We start from the raw sequence: 17,161 nt of genomic DNA, 5'->3' as shown, positions 1-17,161 counted from the left end.
GTGTACATCTGTCATACGTAAAATATTTTTCATTGTCTTTCACAAATATATTTTCCCAAGTAAACTTGTATTATTCATCAAAATTTGATATTACTCGAGAGATTTTATATGTGTATGTCAAACCGAACTTGAAATTCTTCGTATAATCTAACCAGATTTATTATAGTACTAGCTGGCCGCGACTCCGTCCGCGCAGAATAAAAAAAAACTTAATAAGTAGCTTATGTGTTCTTCCACACTATAGTCAGTTCAGTCGTTCTGGAGATACCTTCAAACAAACATCCATCTAAACATTTGCATTTATAATATTAGTAAGAAGAAAGATATAGTAAAACAATTTCTCTACCCTCCAATAAGATCCAGATGTTTGTCAAATATTGTCAATTTGTTGCGACTTCGAAGTTTTTATTGTATCGTTTAGATTACATTAGGCACACGAACCATCCGTCTAATATGACTATCAATTTTATTCGTATCTAAGCAAGTTATCCAACTTTCACAGATCGAGTTTCTCAGTATCGAAATCTAACCTAACATAACCTAACAGTATACTAATAGATGAAAATAGCAACTATTGAATCTTACTAATATTGTAAACTAGCTGTCGCGTGCGACTCTGTCCGCGTGGATATATAAAAAACTTAATTTGTGTATCCTATGTGTTCTTTCAGACTATGTTCTATACGTATGCCAAATTTAATGAAGATCGGTTCAGCCGTTCGACAGATATCTTCAAACACCCATCCATCCATCCACATCACATCCATCTAAACATTGGTATTTATAATATTAGCAAGTTAAAAAGAATAAATAGTATCCTATGTCCGTCTCCTGGCTCTAAGATACCTTCTCACCAATTTTCAGCCATATCGGTAAATCCGTTCTTGAGTTATAAATAGTAACTAACACGTTTTTCTTTTATATATATATATATATATATATATATATATATATATATACATATATATATATATATATATACATATATATATATAGATGCAAAGGTTTGGGTTTATGGATGACGAAACATTCGAGGGAACTCGGAATCATTTTCACTTGAGGCCTGTCTTCTGTGAAGTCCTTGCAACACCTGTCTAATCGTTCAGGCGTGTATCAGAGACATGCTTCTATTGACTTAACCACTATTATTACTTTGTAAATCAAAGATATTTCTTTTAAATTCGGTTTGAAGTCTTTCGTAACCTTACCTTTTGTTTGCAGAAACAAGCAATGCTCGTGAGGCAGTTAGAAGAAGAACTGAGACTGCGAATGCGTCAGCCCGCTCCTGAGCTCCAACAACAACTGGAAGCGCTTTACTCCGAGAATGAACACCTGCAGAGAGAGATAGCTATATTGAGGGACACCATCAAAGTGAGTAGGATGAAATAAGATATTGTAATGGTCCTATAGCGTATATTTGAATACAGCTGAAAAACTAGTCTTGAAACATATGGTGATCTCTGTTTTTCGCAATAATTTTGAGAGTGATGACAATATGTGTTTCGATGGTGGAAATCCGCTATAACTTTATACATTAACAATGCCACCCTGATCAGAATAGATGGGCTATCCGCCCAGTTGTAAAACAGCTAGACACATAATTTTTTTTTTGGCTGTTAGTGAGAATTGAAGAATAAGGGTATTTATGGCGCAATGGGATTACAGTAACAGGATTCTTTTTTAAACAGACGAATCATTGACATGTTACAAGACTTCAAGATAATTATTGCTTAATATACTTAAGTTACTAAACGTAGTAAAAAAATAGAAATAATTATATAGGCTATCAGAACCTGGATGACCGAGCTTTACCCGGGTTTTTTTCTTTTTAATTGTGTTTTTTGGAAATAATATTTAAGTACGAATTACTAATAAAATGATGAAATGTGAATAATATTTTTCGATTTTACCGATAGAAAAAGTTAAGTTTATGTTTAAGTTGATTATCGATAAAACAAGAATAAAATGACATTTTCTAAAAATGATTCCTAGCTAGATCGATTTATCGCCCCCGAAACCCCCTGTATACAAAATTTTATGAAAATAGTTGGAGCCGATTCCGAGATTCTAATTATATATATATAAGAATTGCTCATTTAAAGATATAAGATATTTGGCATAGTATGTTTAATATTTCTACATTTACTGTCTGTCTCATTGTAGTCAAATTATCTTAATTATTACTTCTTTTTGTACCGTCTCATCTGTCATAGTATGAGTATAACAAAAGCTTTTTAATAAAGGCAAGTCTTTGTGAATTGTCGCTTGTGATTTTGTTGTGTTCATTGTCATTTGTTTTTTTCAATCACAATAAAGTCTCTTGTGTGATAAATGCGACTTATAGACTATAAAATACGTAAGATACCATCCGTTTTGTGACTTATTTAAATATCTAACAAATAGTGAATAAGCATTATGTATTGACTGAAGTATTCAGTTTCACCGAATATTTTTAAGGTTTTCTTCTTATATCTTGTAGGAACTAGAGCTACGTATTGAAACGCAGAAGCAAACGTTGCAAGCCCGAGATGAAAGCATCAAGAAGTTACTCGAAATGCTACAAAATAAAGGCATGGGTACGTTTACATTACTGAGACAAGAAATGATTCTTCTGCTAAAATAGCGTTTGTAAGAAGAAGTACAATTTGAAACAATTTCAGGTAAAGAGGAAGAAAGGCAAATGTTCCAACAAATGCAGGCAATGGCACAGAAGCAGGTAATTATCCGCTTCCTATTAGATATCTGGTGTTGCATGCTGTTTGTTGTCAACCGACTTTCCACTCTTATCATAAGACGTGTATAATGTGGAAGGTTTAGAAATAGTTGTGTCCTACACTTAAGTTACGTAGTCGTATGTACTGTACTGCACGTCACTCAGCTTTCTCATGTTATGTTATGTATAGATACGAACCACATGGGCGTTTTATTTTGTGATACCTTTATCAGTCACTGTTTCTGTTAGACTTGCTCTTGATAGTTTCATTTTCATTCATTTGTTCATCTCAGCCGAATGTGATTGTCGCGTCGCCTGTTTATGTTACAATCGATCGTTCTCTCCTTTTGGCTTCATTCAACTCTAATCAACTCTCGCTTCACTCTTCACACCCGCGGTCTAAAGCCTTTCTGTGACACTTCGAGCTTCCCCGAGCACTAGTTATCCATTTTTTTTATTCTCCTCCACCATCCACGTCACGACAATATAAACTTTGGAACGACGGGCGCTTTGGGCCCGGACACGACATGAATATCTCTCAATACCGACACGAACACGATCACGACATTGCATGTTTAGCGAGCTCATTCCCCGTCACGAGCCTTAGCGAAGACCGTCTCGTACCGTCACTGGGCGTTCAGTAATGATTGTTTAGCAAGTAATGTGTGAACGCCTACAACTTGGGGCTGCGGCCGGGGCTCGCGCGGAACGCAGCCCCAGGGGGCGCGAGGCGGCGGCGGCTGACCGAGTCCGTCCCGCAGGAGCTCAAGGCGACGGCGGACACGCTGCGTGCGCTGCAGGCGCAGCTCGAGCGTGCGCTGGCCGCGGCCGGGCTGCCGGGCGGCAGCGCGGGCGCCACGCTCACCGCCGTGCTCGAGACCAAGGAAGCGCGCATCGCGACGCTCGAGCGGCAGGTGGCGCTGCTCGAGAGCGAGCTGGCCGCGCTCTCGTCGCCGCCGCCGCCCTCGCTCGCGCTCGCGTTCGCGCCCTCGCACGCCTCGCTTTTCGATAAGGCCGACCCTCCCTTCAAGAGACAAGTAAGTTTTCTGCTGAACGACGTGCGCGTGACGAAGGACGGGCGCGTCAGCCCGACGGGCGCGCGCGTGTTGCGGCCCGCCCTGCGCGCCCCCCCGCCCCGCTATAGCGCCACCACTCTGTGACCGCCGCCGCCGACACCCGACACCCGACTCCCGCCGCCCGAGGGGATATCGTGTCAATTTCTCGCTTTAAGTCCGAACTTAGACGCCGACTGTGTTGACTCCGAATATTTTTGTGTGAACTTGTTCATTGTTAAAGCTATTTTTACTAAATATAAGAGAAAAATTATATTCTTGAAAAACTTGTCGAATGATTATATTTTTGTTAATTAGAGCTTTAGGTAGAGCGTCGTTATATTATATGTTAGATTGTATATTGTAAAATTATGAGATATATGTGAGATCGATTAGGTTACACCAAACGTGTTTAGAGTTAGGCCGTTTCGAATAAAGACTGCTGAGGTCGAATGCATCGAATGAGTGTTTCGAGAGCGTTACCAGTTGATGTTGTTTGACTCACAATCCGCTTTCGGTGTTTCGATCATCGTCCAATACCGCTTGGTCCCGCGTCACCCGCCATCAATAGACTAGTTCACAGACCCGACCTCTCATGTAGTGGTCATACATCATCTGTCTCTCTCACAGTATCGGTAGATAAATGTATCACAACGTAGGCGCCCGTGCATTCAGATCTGTGTCGATATTTCCCTACTTTAGCTCAACAAACGTGTCTGGAAAGCTTTCTACTTCTTCGTCGTCATCATCGTTTCTATCGTTATTTAGCTTAGAAAGTTTTCCAGCTTTGAATGTCCATTTTTCTATTGTTGAAATGTTTTCAATGATTACATTTTTGATAATTATTGTTACGTGAAGGATATGCATGTCGTTTGAAGGTTTGAAACAATGTCGAAATGTCTTCCACGGCACGTTGTTATTGTGAATTATTTGTTATTGAGTGCTGGAAGCGTTTCTTATATAAGATTATAGTTATGAAGCTTGCTCCGCTTTTCATACATCGAATTAACATCACCGATTTGATATATATACTTGAAGATATCAGTATTGTGTAGAAATACTTCTAACATCAACATCATTTCCGCCATCACTTTTGCCTTCGTAGATAGTATTTTGAAGTTGATTTTGACTAATATTATGTTTGGATTTATTTAATTCTATACCGACTTTCGGGTGGATGATGATGAGCAGTTGGATGAGTTCCGGTTGGAGATCCAGCGGAGGGACCAGGAGATCCTCGCGATGGCTGCCAAGATGAAAGCCCTGGAGGAGCAACACCAGGACTACCAGCGCCACATCGCTGTTCTTAAAGAGTCACTTTGCGCTAAGGAAGAGCACTACAGCATGTTGCAAACAGACGTAAGTACATATAAGTCTCTTCAATCAGCGTTTCTTTTTCCACCTCAAAACCCATTCTATTTGGATTCAGACCTCTTAATATTGGTGGTGGTTATTTCCAGCTGCAAGATACGATTTTACAGTTACTTCTTAATATTTAAAATCTATCAGAATAATCTTCCAGAATATTGTAAGTGACTTGAAAAAAATTATAGACACGCATAAATAGAAAGATGTAAAAATCTTTTAGTCCAAAATGTAATGACCAAAAGGTACGTTGGCGTTGGACCTGATGACAATCCCTGGGAGGTTCGGTAGTCACCGCAGTCTCCGTGTCAAGCTCCCATCGGGACAGCATATCTAGCTGTGATATTGGGTTATTGTAGCATTGCCTCGCTCAACTTCCTCTATCCATTCATTCTTTTCACGTTGGTGACTATTTGATGTCATCTAGTTGAAGACTTGACTAAACATTAATTCTTCTTTAGGTAGAAGAACTGAAAGCCCGTCTAGAAGAGAAGAGCAGACTGGTAGAGAAGAAGACAGCAGCAGCGCTGGCCGCAGCTCACGAGCTGGCGGAACTCAGGGACCACTCGGAAATCAAAGACCGGAAAATCAACGTTCTTCAGAGGAAGGTAAAGAGAACGAAATGTAGATGTTGCTAGATATAGTAACGTAATTTATCAGTATTTTATAGAATTATGATAGATATATTTTTATATATTATTTTATTGAAGAGTGGACGTTTTTATAGTAATTGCTATAAAATATTTTTTTTTAATTAATTTTGTTGGAACTGCTATTGAATAGAATATAACATGATGGGTTCTTCGAATTTTAGTGCCGTTTAATTTTGTAATTTTGTAAAAATATTGCCTATTTATATGATGTTTAATTATTAAAATTTAAAATACTTATACAGGTATTTGAGCAGAATGAATGTATCTATTAATTTGAGGACTTTTGTTGTACCTATATATCTGCATATCTTGTCTGCTACGGTATTTATGAAGCTGACTGTACAAATAAATTTATTAATATTGCATCATAAATAAATAAATTCAAATTGAAGAATTAAAAAATAAAATAATGAATATAGTACATTAAATGTAATTTAAATATACATTTTAAAAATAAAATTCAGGTCAAATCTTATCCTTGATAATCATCTAAAAAGAAATTAGCCGTATTCTTAAAGATGAAGGAATTCCTAATGGCTCCTATCTGTAGGGTAAATGGCCCATTCATTTTTATTGGACTTCTTAAAGTTATGAAAATATCTCCTTAGATTTGGTGAAAGATAACATTTCGTACGTCAAAGATAACTCTTAAAAGTTTTATGAATACCACTATTTTATTATATTATGTTCCTGAATAAAATTAAATCAGTTAAAAAAATATTATATAATATTGTATGTGTATTGTAAATACATAATATACATATCTTATATTCAAAGATAATCTTACTAATGTTTGTTAGTAATTTTATAATCCCACGCGGACGAAGTCGCGGGCGGTAGCCAGTTTATAATTATTAATCATATGAAATATTTATGAGTATTTTTAAAGTTACTTTTCGCATATTTAGTAACAGACTAGCTGTTAATTATTAGCCTATGTGTTCTTCTAGGCTATGTTTTACATCTATGCCAAATTTCATTAAGATCCGTTGAGTCGTTCTGGAGATATCTTCAAACAAACATCCATCCATCCATTCAAGCATTCGCATTTATAATATTAGTAAGAAGTGTTAGGAAGAAAATCCGAAAATGTGGCAGTGTATTGACTCAACACTAGCCTTACTAAAATGTTAACGTTTATGTCCATTCACTATTTATTCTGACACTGGACTTTATAACGAAAGCACGTCATTCGCGCCAAATGATTCTAACTAATACTGTCTAAAAGAAGTAAGATATATTAAGTAGTAAATATATCAAACATTTGATACTAAATGTGTATATTATATTTATAAATGATTTTATTTATTAAAAATATATATATATATAAAATATCTAAAGTACGTACGATACGCTATTTCTTTTAAGAACCTCATAAGCTTGGAAATGTTAACAACTTTCACTATCTCTGTATACCAAGTGACTATAAAACATGGCTTGTTTATTTTACGAGCAACTACGATACATCAGTCTTATCTTCAAAACCTTCGTTCATTTTACGTTTGCTTGTTCAGCCGTTCAGAGCGTCGGTAGCTCAGGGGTCAAGCACTTGACTTGCAATCTGCAGGTTCGAATCACGCCATGTACCAATGTGTTTTTCGATTTCCGATTTACATATGTACATTTATCCGACGTTCTTACGGTGAAGGAAAACATCGTGATGCAACCTGCACATAACTGAGAAGAAATTCAAAGATATGTGTGAAGTCAACCCGCATTTGGCCAGCGTGGTTGACTAGTCACTCCTAACTTAGGGTAGGCTCCGAGCCCCTCAGTGGGGCCGTATAGTGGGCTGATGATGATAATGATGATGAATGGATAATGACTTTATCTTAAAAAGTTTTCTCGCTTATCCAGTTCTCGCTTATTTAGTTCGACTATAATCTTTTTGTAGTCACATTTGCACATACGTGTGAATGGTGCTAAGCAGATTAACATACAACTGTGATAGCTATGTTTTTAGATTCAATCGTCTGATAAACTGTTCAATTGATTTACATATAATAACAAAATATACATACATTGTATTGGCACGAATAAAAATATTGTTGAGCACTACAAAAAATAGGAGAAGTGAAGGAGAACACTTTTAAATTTGCACATTTTATGGCAATTGAACAATTATTTTAATATTTATATCATAATATTAATATCATTGTTATTTCTTTATTTTATAGTTATTTATATGTGCATTATATAAGTTATTTTGTGTTATTTATAATTTCCCTGCCTATTTTATGTTTGTTTTGTATCCGTATAATCCCCGGTGCTTTTTACTTTATTGTTTGTGTTGTATTAAGTTTTTAATGCTATAGATATTTATGTTTTATTTCAAGGTACGTTTTATTTTATTTTTATGCTTTCAATTTTTGCATTCAATTTTATTTATTTATTTTTTAACTCATATCGTCAAAATTAATAAAATATATTCTCATTTTATAGATTGAGAACTTAGAAGATTTGCTTAAAGAGAAAGATAATCAAGTTGACATGGCCAGAGCAAGACTGAATGCAATGCAAGCGCACCATTGCTCGTCTGAAGGGGCTTTATCATCTCTTGAAGAAGTTATCGGAGATAAAGAGAAGCAAATCCAGCAGCTAAGAGAACAGAGAGATAGAGCTGAACACGAAAAGAACGAAGAAAGAGAACTACATGAGAGAGAAATCGCTGAATATAAAATGAAATTACACGCACTTGAAAGCGAAGTGGAGAAACTCGGAGCTAGATTAGAAAGAGCACAAGCAGAGAAAGACCGCCTCGAAGCTAAGCTGGAAAGCTCACAATCTGAGTTAGGAAAGTCTAAAGCTGAGTTGGATAAAGCTGCAAGTGAAGTCGGTAGGTCAGGAGCCGATTGGGAAGCAGCGAAACAACGTCTCGCCAGACTTGAGTTAGAAAACGAAAGACTAAAACATGAATTGGAAAGATCTCAAACCACGTTCGGTAGGAGTACTTTAACTACGTCTCAAGAGTTAGACAGGGTTCAAGAAAAGGCAGATAAATCTGCAGCGGAGTTAAGAAGGACTCAAGCAGAGTTAAGAGTGACGCAGGCAGATGCAGAGAGAGCCAGATCAGAAGCCAGCGCATTGCAAGATAAACTGGAGAAGTCTCAGGGTGAAGTCTATCGTCTCAAAGCTAAACTGGAAAATGCACAAACTGAACAAGATAGTCTAAAAGAGGAGTATGATCGGTAAGCTGTTCAATTTAAATATCTAAAATATTCTAGCAACTACAGATTCTCAATAAATAAGAATTTTGCGAACTAAGAGATAATAACGATGTTAGCATTTATTTTACATAGTCTTTTTAAAATCCAGGGTACAATCTTCAATAAGTCGCCTACATTCAGAGAGGGACAAAGCTATAGCAGAACTAGAGAAAGCAAGAGAGGAGCTGGAACGAACTCAAGCTACACTCGGCAAGGCCCAGCTGCAGCAAGACAAGCTGCAAGCGTCACTGGATTCAGCTCATTCTGAGATAGATAAGCTGCAAGAGAAGTTAGACAAAGCGTCAGTTGAAGTGCGTAAGGTAAGCTATATAGCTATACTTCTAATTTCACAACAACGTCTATGAAATTTCCAAGTATCATAAAATGTTATGCCTTGTTCACATTATACCACTATAGTAGTAGCGCCCGAAGTCAGTGCTACCACAATTGGCATAACGAAACACTCACTGGCGCCAGTCAAACAAAACAGTCCAGGCCAGGTCTACTGTCATACTGTACTGGCATAAATAAGTAAATCAAACATAAGCGATGTATTTGCTTTGTAAAGTCTTATTCTTAGATTTCCAATTTTTTTACGTATCTCCATTAAAAACTTAAGTCAAATCTATTGAGAACCACAAGGACGATTCCAGAATCATTGATCGAAAGTTTTCTAGCTGTAACTTTATTACAGTTGCAAGTGGACAGAGAGAAGCAAGCATACGACTTTGAATCGATACAATCACAGCTGGACAAGGCATTAGGTCAGGCGGCGAGGCTCCAGAAGGAAAGGGACACTGCTCAGTTGGACGCTGATAGATTCCATGACAAACATGAAAAGGCACAGGTAAGGATTGAAGTTATACTGACCTTACCAAGTCTCTCAATTCTTTCTTAAATCTTGTTAATAGTGTGATATGTCTTCAAAATCATATATAAACCTTAAATGATTTTGCTACAATTTTGTTGTCAAAGGAAGAAGATAACATTGATTAAAGTCAGTGAATCATTCCATACCACTACGAATACAAATTGCTTCACCGATTTATGTAATTGTCTAGATTCAGATCTGTAGTAAACATTTTACGCTAACTAATTTAAAACAGTCAAATAAGGGGAGTGATTCCTGCCATATCTATACTTCACAACGTCTATTTCTAAACAAGACATGAAAAATTGATGTTATCGATACTACATCGAATTATTACAAAATTATCTCAAATTTTTGATTCATCTTATATATAAAATTCTCGTATCACGATTTTCGTTCCCATAATCCTCCGAAACGGCTTGACCGATTCTCATGAAATTTTGTGAACATATTGAGTAGGTCTGAGAATCGGCCAACATCTATTTTTAATCCCGCGCGGACAGAGTCGCACGCGACAGCTAGTATTATAGAAAGTTTATGCTCAAGTTATAACGAACAACTTCAAAGTCCAGACAAGTCGTCGCCTTACTTTAATGTATAAAATGAGAGCGAATCATATAAGCGTCCTCTTTAACTTTCCTTTGAATATAACGTTAGAGCTGCCAACAAGCTTATCGATAACTATTCTTAGGGCGTTGACATCGTCATAAAATAAAGTTCAAATAAAATGAATGATATCTTGTCTCATACAAAAAAACTGCTTATATATTGCTCTAGTCAATATATAATATATAGAATGAATAACAATGACGTAAAAAAAATATAAAGATTAGTTTTAGAATTGTTTTAAGATTTCATTTCGTAGATACGCGATAAATCTATATATATAAAAAAGAAAGTCGTGTTAGTTACACTGTTTATAACTCAAGAACGGCTTTATCGATATGGTTGAAAATTGGTGAAGAGGTAGCTTAGAGCCAGGAGAGTGACATAGGATACTATTTATTCTTTTTTTCGAATTTATGCCTTGAAGAGCTGCTTTTTATTTAACTTATCTATATATTAAGATTTTTTGTATATGCACGCGGTCGGAGTCGCGGGCGACAGCAAGTTAGTTATAAAGGGACTTCTATGATATTAAAATTTGTACATTGTTCTCTTAACTTTTGAGGTTAGTTTTTTTTAGTTTATTTTTTACGTAACAACAATTAACTATTGACGTAAAACTTAAGCACAAAAATATTAAAACCTCTTTCTAGCTGAAAGGATCCCTAAAGCTTTTAAAAAGAAAATAATCAGAAAATAGCGATCTAAAAATTCACCGTGTAAAGTTCACAAAGCATAGTTTTGCTCAAAGGAGTACGTTTGCCGGAACTTTGTGGAATGATTGCTTGTGTAATATCGAGCTGAAAGGCATAGGAATGGATCAATGCCCTCGATTTCATACGATCTACTGTTTAAAACCCTCTACTATGAAAGTTACCTTTACTAATGTAACTCGATTGCTTAATATACTTTTTTAAGCTTTATATTACAATAAATAAATGTAAAAAATGTTGATGGATATAAAAGAACACTTCACAATTTGATGCGCCAATAGCCTAATATTTAAGGGTACGGATTTCTGATTATGTGGTCAAGAATGGAAATCCCGCCATTCGACTATTGTCGTAAACCATATCCTATAACGAACCTAGAGCTTAGTTGGAATGGTACGAGAAATATTCGTAAATTAAAAAACAAAATCTGCTAATATATTTTATAAAATGAAAAGAATCAATTAAAACTACAAATATATTTTATACAAATAACGTAATCGAATAAATGAAATTAAAACAAAATCTTATTATAAAATATACCTCAGTATCCTGGGTAACTGCAACACTCACAGTATTAAATATATTCCTCAACATAGATTTCTCATATAAAAATACACTAAGTGTCTCTGTTAGTGATCACTTAATGACTCTATGTAGCAGTAAATCAATTGAATAAATTTTAAATATGGTTTACATTAAAAATAATACACCTTGTTATTGAAAGTGCAAACTTAGAAACGGTTATATATTTTCAGGCGCTAGTAGCTCGTATCCAGAAGGAACGGGACACCGCACTAGCGGAGGCGGCGAGCTGCAGAGAGCGGGCTGAGGCAGCAGCTGCAGCTGCCAACAGAGCGGCTAGGGACAGAGACAGTGCGGCCACAGAGTTAGATGTGCTCAGAGAACGATGGGAGAAGGCTCACCAACAACATCAGAAGTTGACAGTAAGTTACCTGAATATCAAACGACGAGACAATTTTATTGACATATGTTGCCATCTCTATTATTATCAAAGGGAATGAGAAGGACAATTACTAAGAGGACACTTTACGACCGAAATACTTTGCAAAAGATATTGTTATCTCTGATTTTTAATAATAGATTTCGAAGGATCGAGAACAAACCCACAGATAAATTAGTGAATACTAATTCAAATTAATTAAAGGATAATTGGCAACATTTTTATGCAGTAATTATTTTCTTCTTTCAGATGGAACGTGACGACGCACTCACAGAACTTGAAATATTGAAAGAAAAACTCGATAAAGCATTGTATTCCACTCAAAAGACAATAGAAGAAAAGGAAACAGCGCACAAAGAATACGAAAAAATGCTTGAAAAATATGACAGGTATTTAATTATTTCTAACTTTTTCTTTAAATTGATCTTCTGTAGTTGAGTTTGTATGACAAGACTTATTTTTCTTTTACAGATCTCAGAACGAAATTTACAGATTGCAGAATAAGATTGATATATTAGAAGCTGACAAAGATCGTATCGAGCTTGAACTTGAAAAACAAGTACATTTAGCGAACAAGTCTCGCGAAGAGCAACGAAAGTTACAAGACGAATTGGCTAGATTACAGGAAATGTATGACAGAGCATCTTTACAGCTTGGCAGGACAAAGGAAATGGAAGAAAAGGCCAAAGAAGATATGGATAGAATGAGTGTTGATATCGAAATGGTGAGAGAAAGGTATGAAAAGGGCCAAATCGAACTACGAAGACTTCAAGCTGAGAAAGAAAAATTACTAGCGGACAGTGAAAGACTTCAATTTGAATACGATCGTGCGATGACTCAATGTGGTAAAGCACAAGCATCTAATGAAAAAACTCAAGAAGAAATGGCGAGAGTACAAATAGAGCTTGAAAAAATGTACGATAAGAACGACAAAGTATCGGCTGAATTACGTAGAGTTCAAGCAGAGTTAGATAAAGTAAAACAAGACGCTACTGGAGCCAGAGAGGAAGCAGAAAGATACGCCTCTCGGTATGGAAAGTATCACGATAGTAAGGAGGAGCACGAACGGACTAAGTTGGAGGTGGAACGTCTGCGCACGCGGCTTGAGAAGACATCGCTTGAGTTGGAGCGGGCACGCAAAGCTGAGGAAGAGGTGACCCGTCTGCGCTCGGAGCTCGAACGCGTGGAAGGTCTCCGAGGTAAATACCAATTCGAACAGGATAAATGGAGTAATGAAATAAATAGAATGCAGGCTGAACTGGACAAGCAGCGCGAGCGCTACGAATCGTCGCAAGCTGAGATACAACGTCTTCAGGCCGAAAAGGAGCAAGCAGAGACCAAACTACATGAATCTAATATACAATTGGAGCTATCCAAGAGTGAAGTTACAAAACTTAGTGCGGCGCTTGAAAAGCAAAGAACAGATCTCGAACGCGCTCATATCGAGTGTGAGAAGTTTAGGGATCGATGTGAAAAGTTAAAACTGCGCACCGACCAGTTGGACAAAGATAATGAGAGACTCAAAGGTGAATTGCAACAAATTGAACGGATGAAGTTGCAAGCGGTAGCAGGAGACAAAGCGAGAACCGAAGATAGATTAGAAATAGAACGTCTAAGAGATAAATTAGAGAAGGCCATTCAAGCGAGGGATGCAACCGAGATGGAAGCCGGCCGCTTAGCGAAGGAACTCGAAAAGTCACAGATGCATCTTGCTAAGTACCAGGAAACAAATGAAACGACGAGAGTCGAATACGATAGAATGACGAACGAATTAGGCCGTATGCATGAACGGCTCGAACGTACCATTCTTGAAATGCGACAGATCGAACAAGAGAGAGACGCCCTCAGGGTAGAGATACAGAACACGCGACGTAATGTAGAACAACAACAAAGGACGCTGGATCACAGGACGCAGGAGACTTTAGTAAAACTACAGCAAGAACTAGCGCAATCTGTTAGAGACAGAGAAAAAATGGCGTCAATATTAGAGCAGAGAGATAAGCAAGCCGATGCGATAGAAAAACAAATTGTCAAGTTAGAGGCTGATACGAAGCAATTGACTATCGAGCGAGATCAGTTGGTGGCACAACTAGAAAAATCGCAGGATATGTTGGTCAATTTCCAGCGAGAATTGAACTCGTCTGAAGCGGAACTACAAAAGCAGCGCGAAGAAGTTCGCAGACTGAAGGAAGATCAGAGAAAGATTGTCCAAGATTCTGAACGTGGCACTAAAACCGTCCTTGAGAGTCGCGATAGAGAAATCGCGAAATTACAGCAACAAATGCAGGCAGTTAGTAAAGAGAGAGAATCGTTCAAGCAAAGAGCCGAGAAAGCGGAGAAGGAGGCTCAAAAAGTGGGTGAAATTGACAAGTGGCGAGCGGCCGTGGAAGCGGAAAAGACGAAAGCAATCGCTGCGGAGAAAGCGTATTCGGAATGCCACCAGCGACTTCAGTCCTTGGAGAAGCAGTTCCAGGCGCAACAGCAGCAGCTGCAGCAGCTGCAGGCGCGTGGACCGTCCGACGTGCGCGAGGTTCAAAAGCAGCTTGAGGCGGCGCAAGCGGAGGCGCGCTCGCTCGCCGTCGAGAGGGAACGTTGCCAGTCGCAGCTGGAGATGCTCGTTCAAGAATTGGAAAAGAGCCAGGTCAGTTGGAGGATCGCCCGGCGACGAGCGGCTGGCGGGACGGCATTGCGTGGTTGAATCGAGTTCGATTTGATTAAATTTGAAAAAATTATTTATCTAATTGGCACATCTATGGGAAATACGAACTCGATTGAATCGCACCCGAGTCGCGTTCGTTGTCTGCTTAAGTCATTGCACCGGTGTCGCGTAGATCTTGGTTTCGATGTTCATACATTTTTTTGGTTTGTGATCATCATCGCCGGTCGTCATGTATTGTTGTTGTATAGTAGCATGCCTCCCACAGCCCGCTGGGCATCCTCCAACCCCTCATTATAATTATTCGTATTTGTTTTATTAGTTTCACCATCGCAAATATAATGGACGTCGGAGTATCATAATGATATTACGAAAGACGTTTCTGCACCAGACATTTCACGTAACAGTGCACATGAGTCCAAACCCGATCGGTGTCGAGTTAAATGTTCGGTGCATTGCAAGAAGCTTGACTTTCGACTTTTATTAATTTGTATTTGTCTCTTTCAGCTGTACATGCTATGTTTTACTGTGTTTATGCGATACTGTTTATCGTGCGAATTAAACATATTCAAACTAAAGATATTATTTTTGTCATTAAATTGGTTGCTGCGAAAAATATAGTTTGCATATTACATGTATAAAGTTATGCTTATACTGAGCTTGAATATTTTATTACAATGGTACTTGCAAATATTTCAAGCTTTTCGAAAAAATAACATATTTGCTAAGGAAATGAAATATTTGAAACATGGAGATTGACTGTTTGCTATTTTATTGCATTTATTTAAAGCATTCGTCATAATTTTTTAAAGCATTTGTGCCTAAAGTATAAAATAGTAATTTCAAGTGAATTTGTGACTGTAAATCATCATTATAAAAAATTTAATAAATATATTTTGATAACAGCTCGATCTCCGCGAAGCGAACAAGAAATTACAAACGGTTGGCGCTCAGAGCGCCAAAGCTGGGGAAGATTCAGCGCAAGCTAGAAAGCAACTACAAGAAGAGATGAAGAAGTTAGAAGACATGAAGAGACAGTTCGATGAACAGAGAAGAGCGGTAGAGAACAAGAGGAAAGATGTAGAGGAGAAGGAAAAGTCACTGACGGAACTGGATCGACAGTTAAAGAAGAGGAAAGAACAAATGGACCAAATGGAAGCATCTTTGAGGAAGGTAGGAAACGAAGTAACGTTATATTCATCAGACGTTCTAAAAATACATATACCAATGTTATTAAGCAACCTAAAGGGAACAGAAGTAATTCAACTTTCAGTCAAACACATGTAATTTAAGTTCGTCTTATATTTAATACTCTATCCTAACTTATGGACAAACAAAACTACTGTTAAATCAATGTCAATTCAATGCAGCCACAATATACTAAGATCTTCTGTTCTTAAAACAAAATCTAATTTACATTAAAGGCGGGCGGTAGCGCAGCCGCGGTGACAGAAATGAACCGCAAGCTGACAGACACACAGAAGGAGGCGGACCAGGTGAAGCAACAGCTGAAACAGAGCGAGGAGGAGTCGAAGCGACTAACCGCGGAGACGGAGCGCTTGCTGCAGTTGGTACAAATGTCGCAGGAAGAACAGGCCCAGAAGGAGAAGCAGATCATGGATCTGCAGCAGTAAGTTCTACTCAGTGACACAAAATGAAATCGCCATATTTACATTAACGCTAGTAAAATCTAGTACCAACTGAATTATAAAATGTAGTAAAGAGAGCGTCGGTGACTCAGGGGTGAAGCTCTTGCCTTGCAATCTGCAGATGGGTTTAATGTGGGCTCGAATCCTAGCCCTAGAGCCCCCCAGTGTTGACGTATATAGCTGATGAGGATGTAGTAAAGTACAGTTCAAATTATTTCAGTTAAAAAGATTAATCGTTTTCATTTTATTTCAGATCGATCAGAAACCTTCAAGCCAAACTGAAAAGTCAGCAACAAGCACAAGCACAAAGAGAAGAGGTCTGTACAATATATTTCATCAAACATTTTATTTATACAACGTTACCTAACCGTAGTTTTCCACTAATAAAACATAAATAGAAAACTACACTGATTATTCTTAGAGAGAACATTTAATGAATTACAGTGTTTCTGTCGTAGACCTACAGTTAAATGACTAAATTTTAAATCTATTTTTCATCTCAATTAAATTAATAGTCTCTCAAATAATTAATATTATTATTTGATGACTATAAAATAATTAATAGAATTTAATTTTTAATAATTTAATACTATTCCATTTTCTACATGTGATTATATTATTAATAATTCTATTAGAAACTTGGTAACTATTAATATTTAAACTGTTATTAATCCTTGATCAAACTATTATTAATTACTGACCAAACTATTATTAAT

At 37.3% G+C, this 17,161-nt stretch overlaps 1 protein-coding gene across 3 annotated transcripts in view; it reads left to right on the top strand.

Moving 5' to 3' along the window:
* The window catches only part of LOC106115277 (ELKS/RAB6-interacting/CAST family member bruchpilot), a 44,518-nt gene that overhangs the window by 23,267 nt on the left and 4,090 nt on the right, over window positions 1-17,161 (top strand). For all 3 annotated transcript variants that reach the window (XM_013308618.1, XM_013308617.1, XM_013308619.1), the window contains exons 2-15: window positions 1,222-1,371; window positions 2,480-2,576; window positions 2,661-2,716; window positions 4,957-5,124; window positions 5,592-5,738; window positions 8,226-8,971; window positions 9,099-9,309; window positions 9,684-9,836; window positions 11,935-12,123; window positions 12,390-12,529; window positions 12,612-14,781; window positions 15,703-15,969; window positions 16,221-16,426; window positions 16,699-16,762. In XM_013308618.1, the coding sequence (XP_013164072.1) occupies window positions 1,222-1,371; window positions 2,480-2,576; window positions 2,661-2,716; window positions 4,957-5,124; window positions 5,592-5,738; window positions 8,226-8,971; window positions 9,099-9,309; window positions 9,684-9,836; window positions 11,935-12,123; window positions 12,390-12,529; window positions 12,612-14,781; window positions 15,703-15,969; window positions 16,221-16,426; window positions 16,699-16,762 (4,764 nt within the window). The remainder of the gene's footprint in view (window positions 1-1,221; window positions 1,372-2,479; window positions 2,577-2,660; window positions 2,717-4,956; window positions 5,125-5,591; window positions 5,739-8,225; window positions 8,972-9,098; window positions 9,310-9,683; window positions 9,837-11,934; window positions 12,124-12,389; window positions 12,530-12,611; window positions 14,782-15,702; window positions 15,970-16,220; window positions 16,427-16,698; window positions 16,763-17,161) is intronic.

Source organism: Papilio xuthus, unplaced genomic scaffold, assembly GCF_000836235.2.
Source record: "Papilio xuthus unplaced genomic scaffold, Pxut_1.1 DF827870.1, whole genome shotgun sequence".
Classification (NCBI taxonomy): domain Eukaryota; kingdom Metazoa; phylum Arthropoda; class Insecta; order Lepidoptera; family Papilionidae; genus Papilio; species Papilio xuthus.
This window is presented reverse-complemented; position numbering and strand designations above follow the sequence as displayed.